General features: G+C 35.6%; 1 protein-coding gene across 6 annotated transcripts in view; it reads left to right on the top strand.

Annotated features, from left to right (window-relative positions):
• unc79 (UNC-79 domain-containing protein) overlaps positions 1-16,433 on the top strand; it is a 45,286-nt gene that overhangs the window by 16,409 nt on the left and 12,444 nt on the right. For 2 of the 6 annotated variants that reach the window (XM_019045172.2, XM_019045177.2), the window contains 17 exons: positions 343-524; positions 777-978; positions 2,132-2,320; positions 4,050-4,184; positions 6,534-6,679; positions 7,371-7,492; positions 7,997-8,192; positions 8,672-8,813; positions 9,524-9,740; positions 10,028-10,121; positions 10,611-10,715; positions 11,671-11,846; positions 13,016-13,230; positions 14,024-14,119; positions 14,785-14,955; positions 15,530-15,630; positions 16,250-16,343. In XM_019045172.2, coding sequence (XP_018900717.2) covers positions 343-524; positions 777-978; positions 2,132-2,320; positions 4,050-4,184; positions 6,534-6,679; positions 7,371-7,492; positions 7,997-8,192; positions 8,672-8,813; positions 9,524-9,740; positions 10,028-10,121; positions 10,611-10,715; positions 11,671-11,846; positions 13,016-13,230; positions 14,024-14,119; positions 14,785-14,955; positions 15,530-15,630; positions 16,250-16,343 — 2,583 coding nt within the window. The remainder of the gene's footprint in view (positions 1-342; positions 525-776; positions 979-2,131; positions 2,321-4,049; positions 4,185-6,533; positions 6,680-7,370; positions 7,493-7,996; positions 8,193-8,671; positions 8,814-9,523; positions 9,741-10,027; positions 10,122-10,610; positions 10,716-11,670; positions 11,847-13,015; positions 13,231-14,023; positions 14,120-14,784; positions 14,956-15,529; positions 15,631-16,249; positions 16,344-16,433) is intronic. The other 4 variants (XM_019045173.2, XM_019045175.2, XM_019045174.2 and 1 more) reach the window with 4 other exon arrangements.

The following is a 16,433-nucleotide window of genomic DNA, read 5'->3' as shown; positions in this document are numbered from 1 at the left end:
GGTTTCGTATCTGCATCACATAAAATGGTTCAGATCAATATGGCTGGTTTTTTGATCATTTTGAGTCCCTAATATGTATTGATTTTTCAATCGAATGAAGCCCACTATTTAATCTTTATTCTCATGAAGAAAACATAATTTTCGCCAAATTGCTCAGGTCTGTACAGAAAACTAGGTTTTAGCTCCCTTCCCTCCTTGTAATTCTCTTTGATAGAAACTCCTTTCCACCCCCCTCTTCAAGTGCCTTTTTTAACACTTGAGCATACCGTTTGCCTTCTTTTAATGCCTCTTGCCTTTGCATTTTTTCAATTTTGAATTTTCCTCATCTTTTCTCTTTCACAGTGGAAAGGGTCACAGTCATCGCTCGTTTTATGGATTCAACACCGTTGCGCAATAATCTTCAGCTTCAAGCTGCCTTAGCCAATGCTTTTTGTTACCTCATCTGTAGTCTGGATGATATCAACGTCTACACTGCTCAACGTGCCACCTTATTCATGGGTACTATCCATGATTCTGCAATCAAGGTATCTTTCTTTTCATGATAATTTGCAATAAATTTTTGTGTTTTATGCATGGTGTCTAGGACCGGGAAGTGGGAGAAAACTTTGGTTTTCCATCAGGGAATGAACTCCCGGAAATGAGGGAAAATCAGGGAAAATCAGGGAATAAATCTGGTTAAGATTTTAAGAACTCTAAGACACCATGATTTACGTGAATTATGTAAGTTTATTGCTTACCGGTTTTTAATCAACTAATAATTGCTTTCTTTTTCACAGTCACTAATATTATGCTTTGAAACTCAATTTGACACTCTGATAGTGGACCGTCCAATGGTTTTGCAATCTCTGTACCAACTTCACAATTGTCTAAGCGATCGGCATATTCTGAGCTGGGAATTTTTCCTAAATCGCTTTGACGCACTTTTTATTGAAGCACAAATCAATCTAGAAAAAACTGGTGAAATTTCCTACTTAAGAGGTATGTGCACTTGCTCTAAAGTTATGCATTATTTTCACTGTTGAATGGGTTACTAAATTTTGTGTTTTTTATTTAATATTCTGAAGGTATCAGGTAAGTAAATTACGTTATGATTTATGGCGTATTTTTAGGGACAAAATCCTGGACAAACCTGCTTTAAAAAGTACAAAGACTCGAAGGAGATACCTTGCTTTCTCTTCTCATTTTTCACTGATGTTTGTTTAAATAAAACGTACTTCAATGTGAAATTGTTGCTTGTCAACTACAGATAACATGAATCAGATTAGATTCTTTAATTCTGAATATATAGTTTTGACTTTCTTATTGTTTTCATGTACAAGAAGTAGAAAGACATTTGATGGAAGTTGTAGAACCTTATGTTTGCTTCTGGTTGGTGCCAGGTGACATCATTTGGTTTGGCACAAAACCGCAGCGATTTAAATTTGTGGCAAAGTTGCGCATTTTGAACAGCTTATTTCTCAGTTTCTGTTTTTGCACGATTTCAATGTGCACATCTTGTTCTTTCTTGATTTAGTGACCCATTGCACGGCAGTTTGCTGGTAAGATTGCAATGTTAGAAATAGCATAGTATATGGGCTCTGCTCTAAAAGAGAATAAAAACCCAGTAACTTTTATGTCTATTTCTCTGTCTTTATTGCTGCCATCAAGCTGATCAAAGTAACTCACATCTACCAAAAAGTCAGAGATAAAAGATGATTTTTAAGGATAGGATGCTAAATTTTCTTGTTCTGAGTTAATTTATTTATTTGTTGTAAATGCATACCCCTAAATCTTTTTAAATAAAAGCTGAAAAAAATTATATGCACTCGAAAATGTATTTTAAAAATATTTCAGTGTGTTGATGTATTACTAACGTCCCAAGTGTAAAAATTCAGTGTCCTTCTCTTTTTTATGGAAGGTCTATTAGCTCTCTGAGTGTAAAAGGAACATCTGTATGGTTTTTTGCTCTCTGTGAATCTTTGTAAACAGGTGCTGTTGTAAAGCGTTGCCAATCCAATTCAAATTTAGTATTCAGAATAATTGTTTATTCTGTTAAATTTCACAAGTTTATTCAGTAAAATTGATATATTTTATGAAAATAATCATCTCTAATGATCAGAATTGAGTCAAGGACACATTATCTCACCTACAGATCTGCGAAATTCTGACCTGACAAGCGAGGTTTTGATCAAGAAACTGCACCGTGCCCAAGAAGCACTTTTGATTCAATCAGATACAAGTTCAGCAAAAACACTGAGTGCCAGTTTCGGACCCAAATGGCCGTACAAAAGGACCATGTCAGCACCTGCCTCCATGCTGTCTCGTCAAGATTACAAACTAGGTAATGTTGCCCATTTTCCCCTTTTTTTCTATGTTTTGATATTCACAGTAATTTTCTTTTTGGCCTTTGATACCTAGTTCATGATCTCATAAAATTATTTAAAAATAATCAAGCAGGAAAACAGGGAAAACCAGTCGAGTTATTAAATCATATATTTGTCTGCTTATAATGCCAATTTCCTACAGGTAGTAGTGTCAAGCAAGAGTAGATATGTACATTAATTAGCATCTGGGAAGTACAGGAACTTCAGTTTGAGGCTCCACTGTAATTTTTTGTCTTCATCTGCAGACCTTTGTTTGGCCTCTTTGTTGAACTCTGAGTTAAAGAACTGTTAGTAAAGAAAATCTCAAATCTTTTTTCCCTTGACCAACCAGTCTTGCCAGAGTCGGTTTTTCAAACTGACTGCACTCAGTTTGGCAGGCTACGTTGGCTTGAGTTCAAGGCAAGATTTCAATTTGTAAATTGCTAAAATAGCAGAATAAACAGAGTGCAATATATTGTCAAAATTTTTGGTTATTGGAGATGTGGGAGAGTATTTAATTTATGTATTTTTTTTTTAAAAATATTCTATAGAAAGTTTCGTGAATCCTGTTTTTTGAGAAGGCAGAAAGAAGGAGAAAGTGAGAAAGCCAGAGGGCTGGGTGTGATTTGAAAGTTATTATTTAATTGAAATCAGCTATTTCATAAAGTCCTGTTCAAAATGGGAGCCGTACAAAATTTTTTGCCACGATAAGGAAAAAACTGCAATTGTTGAGGAAATATCTTGAATCTATCAAATTCATTTCCTGTTTTCTTGAAACATCATGTTTTAGTGAGGAATCAACCCACACGATTTTTCTCAAGCACTTTTTTCAAGGAAAACTATTTCTTAATTTGTGTCACTTTTCTCCTTCACTTTCTCTCCTGCATTTTATCAGAACTTTTTGTGGGTGAGCCATCTTCTTTCTTCCCGTTATTGCAGATTTGTTCACTATTTTTGTTACCTGAGTTGAAATCTTTGCAAGTCATGTAAAACTCAAGTGATGGTCTTTGAATTTGACGCATGAGTATAAAAATCACTCTCACTGTCAAAAAAGTATTCTCTATCTCTTAACTTTATGTTCACTCTTCTCTTCAGACTATCTCCTTAAATATACTCTGGTCATTTGCTCTTGTCTTAATCAGTACTTGAAAATTTGAATCTTGGAGGTTTGTCTCTCATCTCAAGAAAGTAACAACAGCTTTATTAATTTATTTATTTACATAATATGCAAAGGCATGTCCTTTTTTGCAATATAACATTTAGAAAATTCTAAAACTTATAAGCGATGTTGCGATCATTTTGAATCTTTGAGTTAAATAACAGCCATATATGGCAGCTTCAGCTTCACTGCTGTTATTGTACATTTGTAGCACATATTATGTCATTTAAAAGAAAAATAAAGCAGGCCTAACTTCAGTATCAAAGAACGTCAGAAATACCCTATCTTGCATAAAATCTTGGGTGCAAAAAAATTTAGAAAACTGAAGCCTTTCCATAAAAATAGTTCCTTATTAAGTTTAAAACGCTAAAATATGAAATTTTCAGATCCGCAATTCCAGAATTTTCCAAGTGTCTTACAAAAGTCTTAACATCCATCAATGCCCCATCCAACAAATTTCCTCAGTTTCTTAGATAGAAAAAAAAGTTTACTGCAATTGTGATCGATTGGGTTTTTTTTTCTGTATTTTCTCGTGCATGGATATTTAGCAGACAAGGAGAAACAGTACAGTCGGCAATATTCCGCACCTATTCTGAAACGGAAAAGTTCACGATTTGGAATGGGTCAGTGCGTAGCTTCAGTTCCTAATAATCCCCCTAATTTGAGTAGCCAACTTCAACCAGGTAGTCACTCACTTTGTGTACCTTGCACTAACCTCTGTTCAACCCCCCTACCTCCCTCAACAGATTCGTTCCTGCCTTGCAGCCGGGTAGCAGATCAGTTTATTACCCCATCATCTGTTTTCCCTTGTAGGAATTTGAAGTGCTAATTTTAGAAAAGGGGCCCTGCAAATTTCACATGGACTAGAGTGAAGAATATTACACGGATGCAATTAATAGACTCATACTTTGAAGTGTGGAATGAACAATCTTAAAATAGGACTTGTAGACAAGAATTTTGACAAGTTTGAGAATTAGTTTATTTCTCACCAAAAAAATTACTATTACAGAGGGTTTGGGGGATTTCTTTTAAAATGGCTGCATCCACTTCTCTAAGTGTTCGTATTTATGCGTATTCATCAATATTCATGCGTTCAGTGCCATGAAGACATCTAAATTTCATGAGATTTGGTACATAACCATTGCAACAAGTTGGCGTAAAAGAATTATTTTCTAAAATTTTGGGAGGCTATAGTCTTCATTTGAGGCCCCATTGAAAAAAATTTCCTCTTACAGTTTTGCAGTGAAGTCCTGAGGCTCTTTGAACTTCTTTAATTTTAATTACTGAGAGGAAAATTTTCTCTTGGTTGCACTTAATTCCGAAGGCAACCATCTTTGAAGTTGAGTTTCTCCGTTTGAATGATTATATTATATTTCTAAACCAATATGTTTCTTTTTTTGAGGGTTCCCTTTTGCTGTCATAAATTTCATATTATTTTCAAATGGAACAGTGATGCACGTTTAGTAGTGGCATGTCTTCTACCAAAACCCTTTAGTCATGCGATGCCTTTAAATTTTTCCTCAACATTCTTTCAATTTTTTTCTCTCCACTTTGTCTCCTATATCACATTTTTGGGTCTGACCTCGATGTAACCCTGCCCTTTGCTTGAAATCAATTTTTGCTTGCCAATTAAGTGATTTTGACAGTAGCACGATTTCTCTTCTCTCATGCACCTGTAATATATTCTCTGTACTGCACATAATCGCTGCCACTAAAGATGAATGTAAAAGGGTATGAAAGTTAAAATATCTACCTGAGTTTTTCACCAGTAAGAATACTATTGCTTAATTTTTCTTTAGACAAAGTGTCGCATTAATATTTACCAGTTCAGAAGTATAAAAAAATAGCTGATCATTCATCAGATTGAGTATTCACTGAAACCATAATGACCTTGATTTATGGTGAAAGTTCCCACTAATAATTAAAATTTCTTTATAGGTACCTTCTCACCTATAACTTTGATTTTTAAGCCTTTATCGTGTGAACTATAATTTACTCGAAATGTAAGAGTTCAATGCTCATCAACTGTTCATAAACTCTTCCCCTCAGTATTGCACTGAAACTCATTAGAGTTCATTTTTAACTCTAGTTCTAACTTTTGTTTGTTCCTGGCTTTGATTACCCCGCAAAATAGAGTGGATCCGGCATCATTTCACCGTCCTATTACTTACAGTATTAGGGTCAAATTTTTAGTGTTTTTCCTTCTTTGTACAAACACTTGGGGATCTGTGATTTTCCTGTTCAAGAGCAAACAGTTGTTTCTCGATGCGTTCGCATCTCCAACTGCTTGATAGTAATTTTTTTTGAGTGTTTTTCTTGTTTCATTCTAAGAGTCATATTCTGATAGCAACGGCAGATGGCGCAGAGATTGCACTTTAGTGCCACACCTTGCGTCATATTCATGACAGCAATTTATTGCCATCTACGACTTGGAGTGATACTAAGCTGGGTTCACTGACTGAGTGTGGTCTGTTAACGAGATTAAAAGAAGATCTACACAGGTTCAAATCTCTCAACCTGACCCCAGCTTCCCTGACCCAACAGAATTCCAATGCATCTGCCCGATTCTAATTTTTGTTTTTTTCTGGCTATGATTTTCGGGCAGAATAGTTTGAACCTAGAATTTTTCTGCCATCATGGTTTTTAAAATCAAATTTATCTTCATAATTTTTTCCCATTGTTTTATATCTTATCAAGGAAGTTCAAGTGGAGAAAATTGAAAAAATTAATATCAATTTTTTTTTATTTATTAATTTTTTTATCAGGACATCAAACATATTAGAGTTTCCCTTTCTCTCTGTAACTTCAATCGTGAATTATCGGATCAGATCATTTGTCTGTTGCAGATTTTTTACTGATGCTTTTTTATTCAAATTTCGATAGTATTAACTCCAGTAAATTTTTGATGTCTAGCTTTACTGGTTTCTTTATTCATCTCCATTTAAAAGGCAATTCGTTTGCAGGTGGAAGAAAGCTACTTCACCTTGAACTAAGTATGCAATATTATTTTATTCTTTCATCTTTTTTTTTAGATGGGCATCTCTACTCTTTGAATCTTAATGAAGAAACAGATTCGACAATAACACTGCACCGAATCATCGAGCTAGAAGAGGCAGACAAAGAGACCATACATCTTTTGATTTTTCTCCTGATGCAGTTCTTGTCTCGATCAGACCAGGCATGTTTTTAGCATCTAATCAAGATGGTCCCTTTTCTTAAGTAAAACATTCCAACATATTGGAATCCACTATTTCTCCAGAAAGCTGATGAAATGTTGATGTTGAGGGAAGATTGAATGCAGTTTTTTTCATAGCTTGATCGTAATAAGATGAAGAAAAGAAACCAAATCAAGTGGTCATATTTTCTAACTATCAAAAAGCAGCCTGATAGGAAAGATACCGGTTGAAAAACATGGCAAGAGTTCAGGAATTTTAATGAACTTTAACGTCACCTTGGCTCTAATCGTATAATCACCCATTTGTGTCAATTCAGGAATTTTGCCACCTATTTGTCTCTGCAGTCTAAAGCACTAAATCCTATCATCCGGACAATGGTATTCAAGCTCCAGAAATAGGCAAATTAATCGGAACTTTCGTGTACACACATAGTTAGTCACGGAGATTCCACTTTTCAATTTTTTTGGCAAAAAGGATCATAGCCTTTTGGGCCCATTTTCTGGAAAGATTTTCAAGTGTATCCGGAAACGATTTTATACTATATGAACCCATGGACAGTAGTTACTATTTTGATTAATATAAATGTATGAATTTAAGATAACTTTCTGGGAAGTGCCTCCAAAAATGTTGATCCCATCGTAGTATCCATCTACCCTTAGGCTCTCTCCTCATTGCTTTATTTTTCTTTCCTAGGCATTTCCTAGCGAAGAAAAAGGCCCATCCAGAACTCAGCTCATTTTGTTACGTCATCTTTATTTGCTGCTTGGCTACAATCAGAGTGATAGAATTTTCCACATGTCTGCTGAAAGAATGAGGTGATGTTTTTATTGATAATGTTACAAACATTTGACTTATTGCAATCTAGTGCACTTCATCAGACGGATAACTCTTTTGATATCGTTTATGCAGGTTATTTCAAGAGTTCCTCGATTTGTTTTTCTCTGAAATAGTTGTAAGGAGAGAATAGTTATGTTTTCTTGTGGAAGGGGAAGTAGCTTCCTTTTCCATCCATCTGAAGGCTTATTCTGATCATGAAAAAATCAAAAAAATTATTCTTTTCCTTATATAGCTGGTCATAGCTAGGGCAACTATTATTTTTTTGTGTGCAAACCATGAGATATGGATCGATTTTCATTCAGTAAACAGTATGCATGTTCATTGGCTTTTTGAAAACTATTTTAAACTACATGAAGATTCTCTGTTGCATAAGATTATTTAATAATAAGCTAATTGCAAATGAATAAAGTTCCTTTTTCTCGAAGGCAGGGCTTTTTTTTAGACTGATCTTTAACTTTTTCTCTTATTTTTAATTCCAAAAGATGCTCCGCCTCAATGAATGCATTTCTGTCCTGCCTTCCACAAGTGCTTGACCAAAATCACTTAATGGGGAAGATGCTCCTACCAACAAGTCTCCTGCTTTTGCAGCATTTCATCTCTCCGGCTCACACACTCTGGCTATTGGAACCCTATGCCAGGCGATCGTGGCTAATGACAATGATAGTTCTTTTTTACAAGGTACTATCAGCAACTCCACTCGTGTTCGTCTCATGAAGGGGGCTAAAGCAAGTTATAAGATAAATAAGAGGTTCATGTATGTACGGATGAAAAATACACACTTTGGTCCTGTTAAAACATGGTGACATCAAATTATGAAAAAAGAAAAAAAATTATAATATCTCATTTGCGCATTGAACTTAAAGGCATCCTGGCCTAGCGCATTGATATACCAGAGGTATATTATGAAGTTTTGGACGACTTAAATTTTAGTGTGCAACTAAAATTTTTTTTAAATTTTCTACTAAAATTTAATATATCTGGAGGTATATGCATACAAGGATATGGTTGACTATTTTCTCCGAATTATAATGATCAAACCATCAAATTTTTACTGCACGGAATTAATCTGTTCAATCATATTGCTGTTCTATTGGATAACATGTCGTCTTCCTCTCTTCGATGACACTTTTTGTTATTTATCTTCTGTTTGATTCCAGTATGATTACTCTTCAGAACCCTTGTTCAGCGAGGTTATGTCAATCATAAAAATTGTTATGAATACAATCGAATCCCAGCATCATGTTTGCCGCCACATTCCGCCTACTGTCATCATGCCTGGACCCCCCTCCAGATCTAGAGGTATGTTGTCTACTCAATTTGCAAGATGCAAATTACTCAAGACAAAAATTCAGCTCAACCCTTTGTCAATAAATTGGCACTTAGTTCCTTGCAAAAACTGAACCTATTCGCTTACCAGTGTTTCTCTGCCCGCTGCACTCAGGGTTGGAAGTCAAGCTTATTAAAATCAATAAACTTTGACACCTCTCAACGGTCCTAAAACTTATCCAATGATGCAGAAAATGTAGATCTTTGGCATATACAATATGCTTTGTCAGGAACATCAAAGCCTGGCAAAATATTTCTTTGAAATTAAAGGTCAAAACCTGGATTGGCTAATTCTCATGGCTTGCGCCTGTTTAACCTCCTGATCTCTGAGGTATTGTCTAGGAGTTCAAGAGCTTTTATTTCTGTACATGAAAACCAAATTATTGAGTAAGAGAGAAAAATCACCATTGAAAGTATGTTAGGTTGGTAATATTCGGATCTCCAAAACAATATACAAGGTATCATTCATCAGAAAGGTAGCAATACGCAACCAAAATGATCACCTAGCAATTGAGCAAAGTAATTTGTCTGCCTTCTCCGGGATGGCATCATGCAAGATGTAAGATTTTAAGATGTAAGTATAATGTGCCATTGCCTTGCACTTTGAGTTACTTTCAGAATTTTGAATTTGTCACAGTTGCATTAAATAAATTTCATTCTAAAATTATGTCTCACTGTTTTAGATACAAGTCAACCGTTGTTGGGAATCGATAATGATGGAGGACTGAGTGGAGGTACTCCTCCATTTTCACCTGGGTACTCAGCGTCCGATTGCGGGTTACGACCACAAGTTGGAAGCGTGCATGAAAAAGGCGCAGGAAGTATGGAAACTCACTGGGAAGAAGATTTTTCGCATGATCAAGAGAAAGACAAACGACCACCGCATATTCATGATTCAAAGTATGTTTGAATACGCTCTGTTTTTTTTTTGTTTTTTTTTTTAAAAAAAATAAGAACCAATTTGGTGTTTATAATTATAATAGAGGCAAGAAATCTCTGAATTTATTTCATATCTGAGTTGTATAAAATGCTGTGATACTTGTTACAACATTGAGATAGTGTTAACAACTTTTGATGCATTCGCAGATTACTTTGGACTGCACTGTAGGACTGTTTGGCATCCAAAATTAAAAATATTGATTTTACCCCTTTGCTCTTCTAAAACGGCTTATTTTCTTTGTCAATAGCTACTCATCAACGGAAGCTGAAGAAACGGAATCAGAGCTGGCCGTAATTCCTGCAAGCATAAAATCGGACAGCACAGCTCAGGGTAGCTCTCAAGTTAGTATCCGCTGCACCAAGTTGCATTTATTTAAATATTTTTCTCTGGTTTTAGAATAATTTTTCAAAATCAGAACTTTCCTATCAATTATTGACAAACAATGACTCTTCAATTCAAGTATCAAAATCTACGACCCATGATCGATGCTCATTACATGGTCTTTGGTCCAGGTCAGACATCAGGAGAGAAAGCAATAGTGTATCTCTTTCGAAAAGTACACCAAAAGGAGGGATTCTAGGGAGTGTTATTCACTGTCACAGGATGTGAAGTAAGGCTTCAAAAGATTGAAGATGAAAAATGGCATTACCAAAGGACTTTTCATAATTTCATCTTAAAAATACATTATTCTATTTGTTCTATCAAAAACAATCGCCGTCTTAAACTGTTGACAGTCAAATTGTCATGCGTACCAAAATTTCCATTAGGTTTTTTGGCAGAACAGAGTGTAAAAATTACTGAGTTTTTGTTTTCTAATGTTTTCTAATCAGGGCTCATTTGAGGAAGTTCCTGATGAGGAAGCCAAGAAAAAAGTAGAAATAAGTGGTAAGACACGGCCAACATGGTTCCTTGGAAGTGAAGATCATTCTGTTCAAGTGAGTCACTTTTTCCATCTTTACGTTTTTTTGGGGGGTTTTGTTTTTTGTTATAACCTTTGCGTTAAAGGATGAGGAGATTTTTCACTTATCCAACTTAAATAACTTTACAGTGAGCTGTTGTGACACCCTGGAAAATGCATCCTCAGACAGAGCTATCAATAATTACCTGTAAAATTAAATGAATCAAGGATGCCATAGCAGTGTCTACTTGAGTTTGAAGTGTCTCATTCTTTCCGTTGATCAAGAATAAAATCAAGGAGATATTTCATGATTTTAGCCTGAAAAATTATTCACATCCTCGAAAACTCTTTAATTTACTTTCAGTCTTGTCTAAGACTGCACTGTTAGACTTAAATTCAAATAACTGATCCAAAATTTGCCTCAAATTTCCTGATGCAAAGTAGAGGCATTGAATTGTGACTCATGAAGATTCACAGTGTTACAATTTTTTTTTATTTTTTCCCCCCACTCATTGATGTATCATGGTTTTGTGACATTTTGCACCAGCGGTATTGGAGGTATTGTGGCACACGACACCACCAAAAATCAGCCTTTGATTGTGCAAAATGCTGTGTAACAGCTTGTTTCCACTGAAAGTTTTGTGCAAACTTTGCATTTCAGCAAATCTACTCTTTCTCTCTCTGAATGACATAAAATTTGCTGTGTAAAATTCCTCCACAATGTGTAAAAGACAATCATGCAAATTCTTCATGTGTCGCAACCAGGCCGGCAAAAACATGTGTCTACAATTTTTAAGTATCCGTATTATTCATATTATAATATATTTCCAGCAAATATTTATATCCCAATTGTCAGATTCGTTTTCTGAAAAATAATAATCAAAGCTATTTGCTCTGCATTCAAAATTTGTCATGCGCTCAGCCCTAATTTCTCCTCACTCAAGTTCGAATCTCCAATCTAATTAATAGCATGTGATAATGTTTAATTTCAGTCCCAGCCAAGTAGTGCCAATGGAAAACGAGGGATCCGGGAGGGAATGAAAATGTTAGTCGCTTCCTCACTGTTTGGAGTCGGTCGAACTTCTGAATCCTCACAAGCACCACCTCAACCCCCTCCTAGTGCCCCTATAATGCCGAGAAACACTTCAGCTTCCCCTTCCACCCCTAAGTAAGTGATGTCTATTTCATATGATACATCCTCTCAAAATTAAAGTTTTTCTTCATTTCTAAAAGTTAAAAATACAGTAACATTTTGGTTTTCAAAACCCTCTATACCTCAGATTTCCTATTTTCAAGCCAATAAAGAACTCCCTCCTAAGAGGGAAGATAGTATAAATGCAAGCCTAATGTTTTGAACCTGGAAATGGGTATTCTTTCGACTCATATCAAAATTCAAAATCAAATAATATCATAGTTCATCAAATACGAATTAAAATACACATTGAAAAATCAGGGGGGTAAATATCATTTAAAATTGTTAGTCTTCACAGTCAGAAGTTTTGAAACGGATGTAATTTGAAAGTTGAGTTTCTCCTAAAAATTAAATTTATTTTAGTTTTACTCCCGAGGTGTTGTAGACTATGCATTAATTAACTTGGTGCTAAAAACAAGGACCTGATCGGTACAGAGTATGGGCTTTTCCATGATATGGTCTGAGATGACCATTATGACCTCAATTTTCAACACCCACATATCGATGCCCAAAGTGCGTAACCACGTACCTCCTCTGCAGTGTTTCAAAATTCCGCTCCTATTTTATTTTTTTGGAAGAAAACAAGCTTACTTTGTAGCTTAAAATTTTTGCAGGATATTCTGCTAACCCAGAAGAAAAATCAAGGAAGTTTTCAAGAAGTTACGATAAATAGTTTTCCAAAGAAAACAATTGAGTATGATAGGAAATCTGCAGCGTTCCGAACGGAGTTACGTGGTATCTCACCTTGGCCATCGATATTATGAGAGGAAGAGTTGATCTGGACCGAGTTTATCAGAGAGGAACCAATTCATATTTTCGAAAAAATTGAGTTGAGAATGTTTTTGAGTTCCACTAGTCGTATATTTTCTCCTGCCAAAAACTTAAAGTCGAAAAACAGAAATTAGTTTGTGAAAAGAAGGGTTAAAGTTTATTTTCTACATTGAGCCTTATGCAGGAATGAAACTTCAAACCTCTTTGTCTCACTTTCAACTTAATGGGGGTCGGTTCCTTTCTGATGAACTCTGTCCATTTTAGACTTCAGTTGTGTAAAACAATTTAATTGTGAAGCAGCAGACCTTGAGATGCCAGATCTTTATTCTTTGAGATATGTCACTTGCCTTAAGTCTGTTTCTTTTTTCTAACAGGTTCATTGACAAAGAGCCAGTGATGGACTGGACAGATAGCTTTGTCACCAGGCAGATGGCTTTGAAGCCTGCTCACCATCCAAAATGCAACATTGATCATACTGTCATGATCACAACTCCCCCGTGGCAGTTGGAGTCCCTGCATGGAAAAAATAAGTTTCCCCCATCGAGTGAACTCAAACCCCCACAGATCGTCAGCAGGAATAATAGCATTGGTCAGTCAAACTCCTTAACATGTTATCATTAGTTATGAATAGCATTTAAGATGCTTGATTGGGTATCACCGTCATTGCCATAGGTCTAATTGTGAGTTAAAAATGCATTAACTTTTCTCACTTATCAATTAAAAACTGCGGTTTGAGCGAAAACTGGAGTTAATTCAATGAAAAATGGCTTTAAAATGACGATGAGCATACTGGCAAAATTTGAAACCCACCTCTTACTGTACAATTTTATGCTCATTTTTACAAAAATTGTAATGAGATCTATAAAATTCGAACCTTCGTCTCTCAAACTGCCACCGAAACAAAAGTTGAGATAATTCAAGATGCAATAAGATTGCCAGTGCCATTGAAGAAACCAAGCAATCGATTAAATAAAGTCATTATGTGGTATATATGATTAAATCATCAGTTCAATCGGCGTCAGCACAAAAACTGAAGCTCTTTCACATCAATAAGATGTCTTTTGTTTGCAACAGTTTCTGAAAACTAGTATCCATTGCATTTTGTTCAAAGTTGTTTTCTGTTGTGGATGGTAGGGTTTATTTTTGCACGCATAAGAGAACCCCTGAACTAATGATTATTTTGCAACGAATTGCTCCAGGGGACGTTTTTGTGTTGTTTAACCAAGCCTGTGTTAAAAAACTTTGTCCTATGTTGTTACGTTGTTCGTTGTGCTTTCATTAGTTGTTCAAAACTGAAAAAAACAAGAATAAGACACAGCATAACTTCACTGATTTGAATAAAATACGTCTTTACTTATTTCTGATTTTTTCCATTTTTACAGCCTCTAAGACAGTACCACCGCGATCTCCGATTCCAAAAGAAGAGGTTTACGCGTCTCCAGAATCACCACTGTCTAAGATGGATGTTCACATGGTCGGTAAGTCTACAGTAGAGTGATTTCTTTTGCAAGATGTACTGAATGCCTCTGAAGTACTTTTAAAAGTGACCAAATCTTAAAAGGAAGTAAGTTAGTAGTGAGTGGGCTGAGTATTTAAAAAATTAATTACTGTTTTACAGAGACTAAGCTGCTAAATTTTCAGTTCTTTTATGTAAAAAAAAAATAAAGTAAATACCTGTAGAGTATTCTATCGTGAAGAGTCAAGTTTATTTATTTTAATATTTTTATCAACTTTAAAATGGACGTATTTCTATCAAACGGAACTAAGCGCCAATTTGAGTTCCTTTTAAGGGATTTAGAATCCCGGATAGCGCGTTCTGTCAAACGGACCTAAGCGCCATGGAAAAGCATTGCGAGTATAGGACGGAATAAGCCGGACGCCCAATTCCGCCGCCAATCCAAGCCCCCCTCTACCTTCCTCACCCTATGGCGCTTAGGTCCGTTTGATAGAAATACGTCCAAATCATCACTAGAACATAATCTTGTCAATCGAAATTAAGGCTTTTCAAACATTTCAGCATCAATCTAATACACCATATAATGTGGCTATAAATAAAAAATACTTCCGTCATTTCTCACCAGAAAATGAATTTAAAAGAATTTTTGCCGTATTTTTTGACTAATTTTTTCTTTCAACTTTGCAGGGTGGCCGTCGGACAAAGATCAGGAAGCAGGCTCAAAGCAAAGTGTCTCTCCTTTAGAATTACCCGCTCCAGAGCGACTTTTGCCCATCGGTGCTGCGCCAGTGAATAGAGAGGGCATGGTATCTCTTGTGCGCCATGTCAGCAATGTTCTAGGGATATCTAACTCAAACGGTATTGTCAATTTCATTTTTTAGAATTATATTTGCCTGTCCTTTCTTGAATTCACAAATTATGTAAGACTTAGGTTATTAGGATATGAGGAGCCTCTGACTTACTTAATGGGTGTAAAAATTGCAATTTTCACCCTCAATTTTGAATTCCAGGGCTGCAATTCCATAACAGCTTTAGATACTATGAGAGTTTTTTTCAGCCTCATACAGAATGAGTGAGGAGGCATTGAAGTAAAGCTCAGCCACCGGCTGTTATACAGCCTATCCCTCAAAGTATTTTGTACTTTCCATGGCATACTTGGTGGGTCTTTATTGAAGTCTGTCGTATCTTTTTAAATTATTTTTTAAGTAAACATGTAATTATTATATTTTATAGTTTCATATCTATGTCAGGTGTGTACTCCACCTGATAGGTTTGAGATGAGAGACATTTTTGGACCGTGACAAGATAGAGTACCTATTAACATACGGCTGGTATTCTTTGTAATTTAGTTTGATCAGTATTTGAGCAAAATAGTAAACAAACAAAGAAAAGAACTGTAAAAATCAAATATATTTATATCTCTTTTTTTCAGACTCTAAAACATCAGATGCTAGCCTGTCTGGCACTATCAGTGAATCGCTATCTACCTCTCCTCTTCCTAAACAAGATAGTTTAGACAAGCCGATCAGTCAGGTGAGCCAAATTTTTTTTAAAAAGAAATGAGTGATTGCTCTTTCAGCTCTTTGAAAAGTAGGTCCAAAAATTTCAAATTCTCGGAAGTGCTGTGTGCATAGTGAATTTTGAGTTGAAATAAGAATCATTTGAGTACAAAGTGATTACCAAGAGAATCCAAAGCAAATAGTCCAAGTTGTCTCATTTCTGATTACAAGGAGGAATACTTTAAAATTGAGCAAATTCTCGGATATGATGCAATTTTTGGGTGAAGTACTTCTGTAGTTGACTATCAGCCAACTCATAATTATTAACATTTGTCTTTGGATCTTCGATTTTGTGGAGGAAAATTTGCACAACCGCCTCTGCTGCTGAGTTGAGAAAAAAAACGTTATTAGCCAGATAGGTCCCTCATTTTTCGTTTATTTATTTATCTTTGCTGCTGCGGAGAAATCGTATGAATCTTCAAAACACTTTTTGAGAGCTTCTCTTCAACAGTTTTGTCAGCTTACCTAGATCCAATACTATTTTCCCCTACACCCACCTTTCAATTTTGTAATTCCTTTTTTATGGGAGGAGAAAGGAAGCTTCTTTTTTGTCAGCATTTGTCATTACTGACTTTTTTATCTTCTATGTTTAGAGCAGCACCAGTGTAAGTCCTCGCCGGCTAATCAAACAAGTAGCTTTGGAGTCACCGCCACCCCAACTTCAAGACTCTGTATTTTCTTCTGTGTGTAAGTGCACTGATACAATTTTATTTTTTAGAACAGAAGATGAATAGATATTCTTTCAGTTTTTCAAGTCAGAAAATTAGACATTACCAA

This window comes from Bemisia tabaci, chromosome 4 (assembly GCF_918797505.1).
Source record: "Bemisia tabaci chromosome 4, PGI_BMITA_v3".
Taxonomy (NCBI): Eukaryota; Metazoa; Arthropoda; class Insecta; order Hemiptera; family Aleyrodidae; genus Bemisia; species Bemisia tabaci.
The sequence above is the reverse complement of the archived record's forward strand: the minus strand, read 5'-3'. Positions and strand labels throughout refer to the sequence as shown.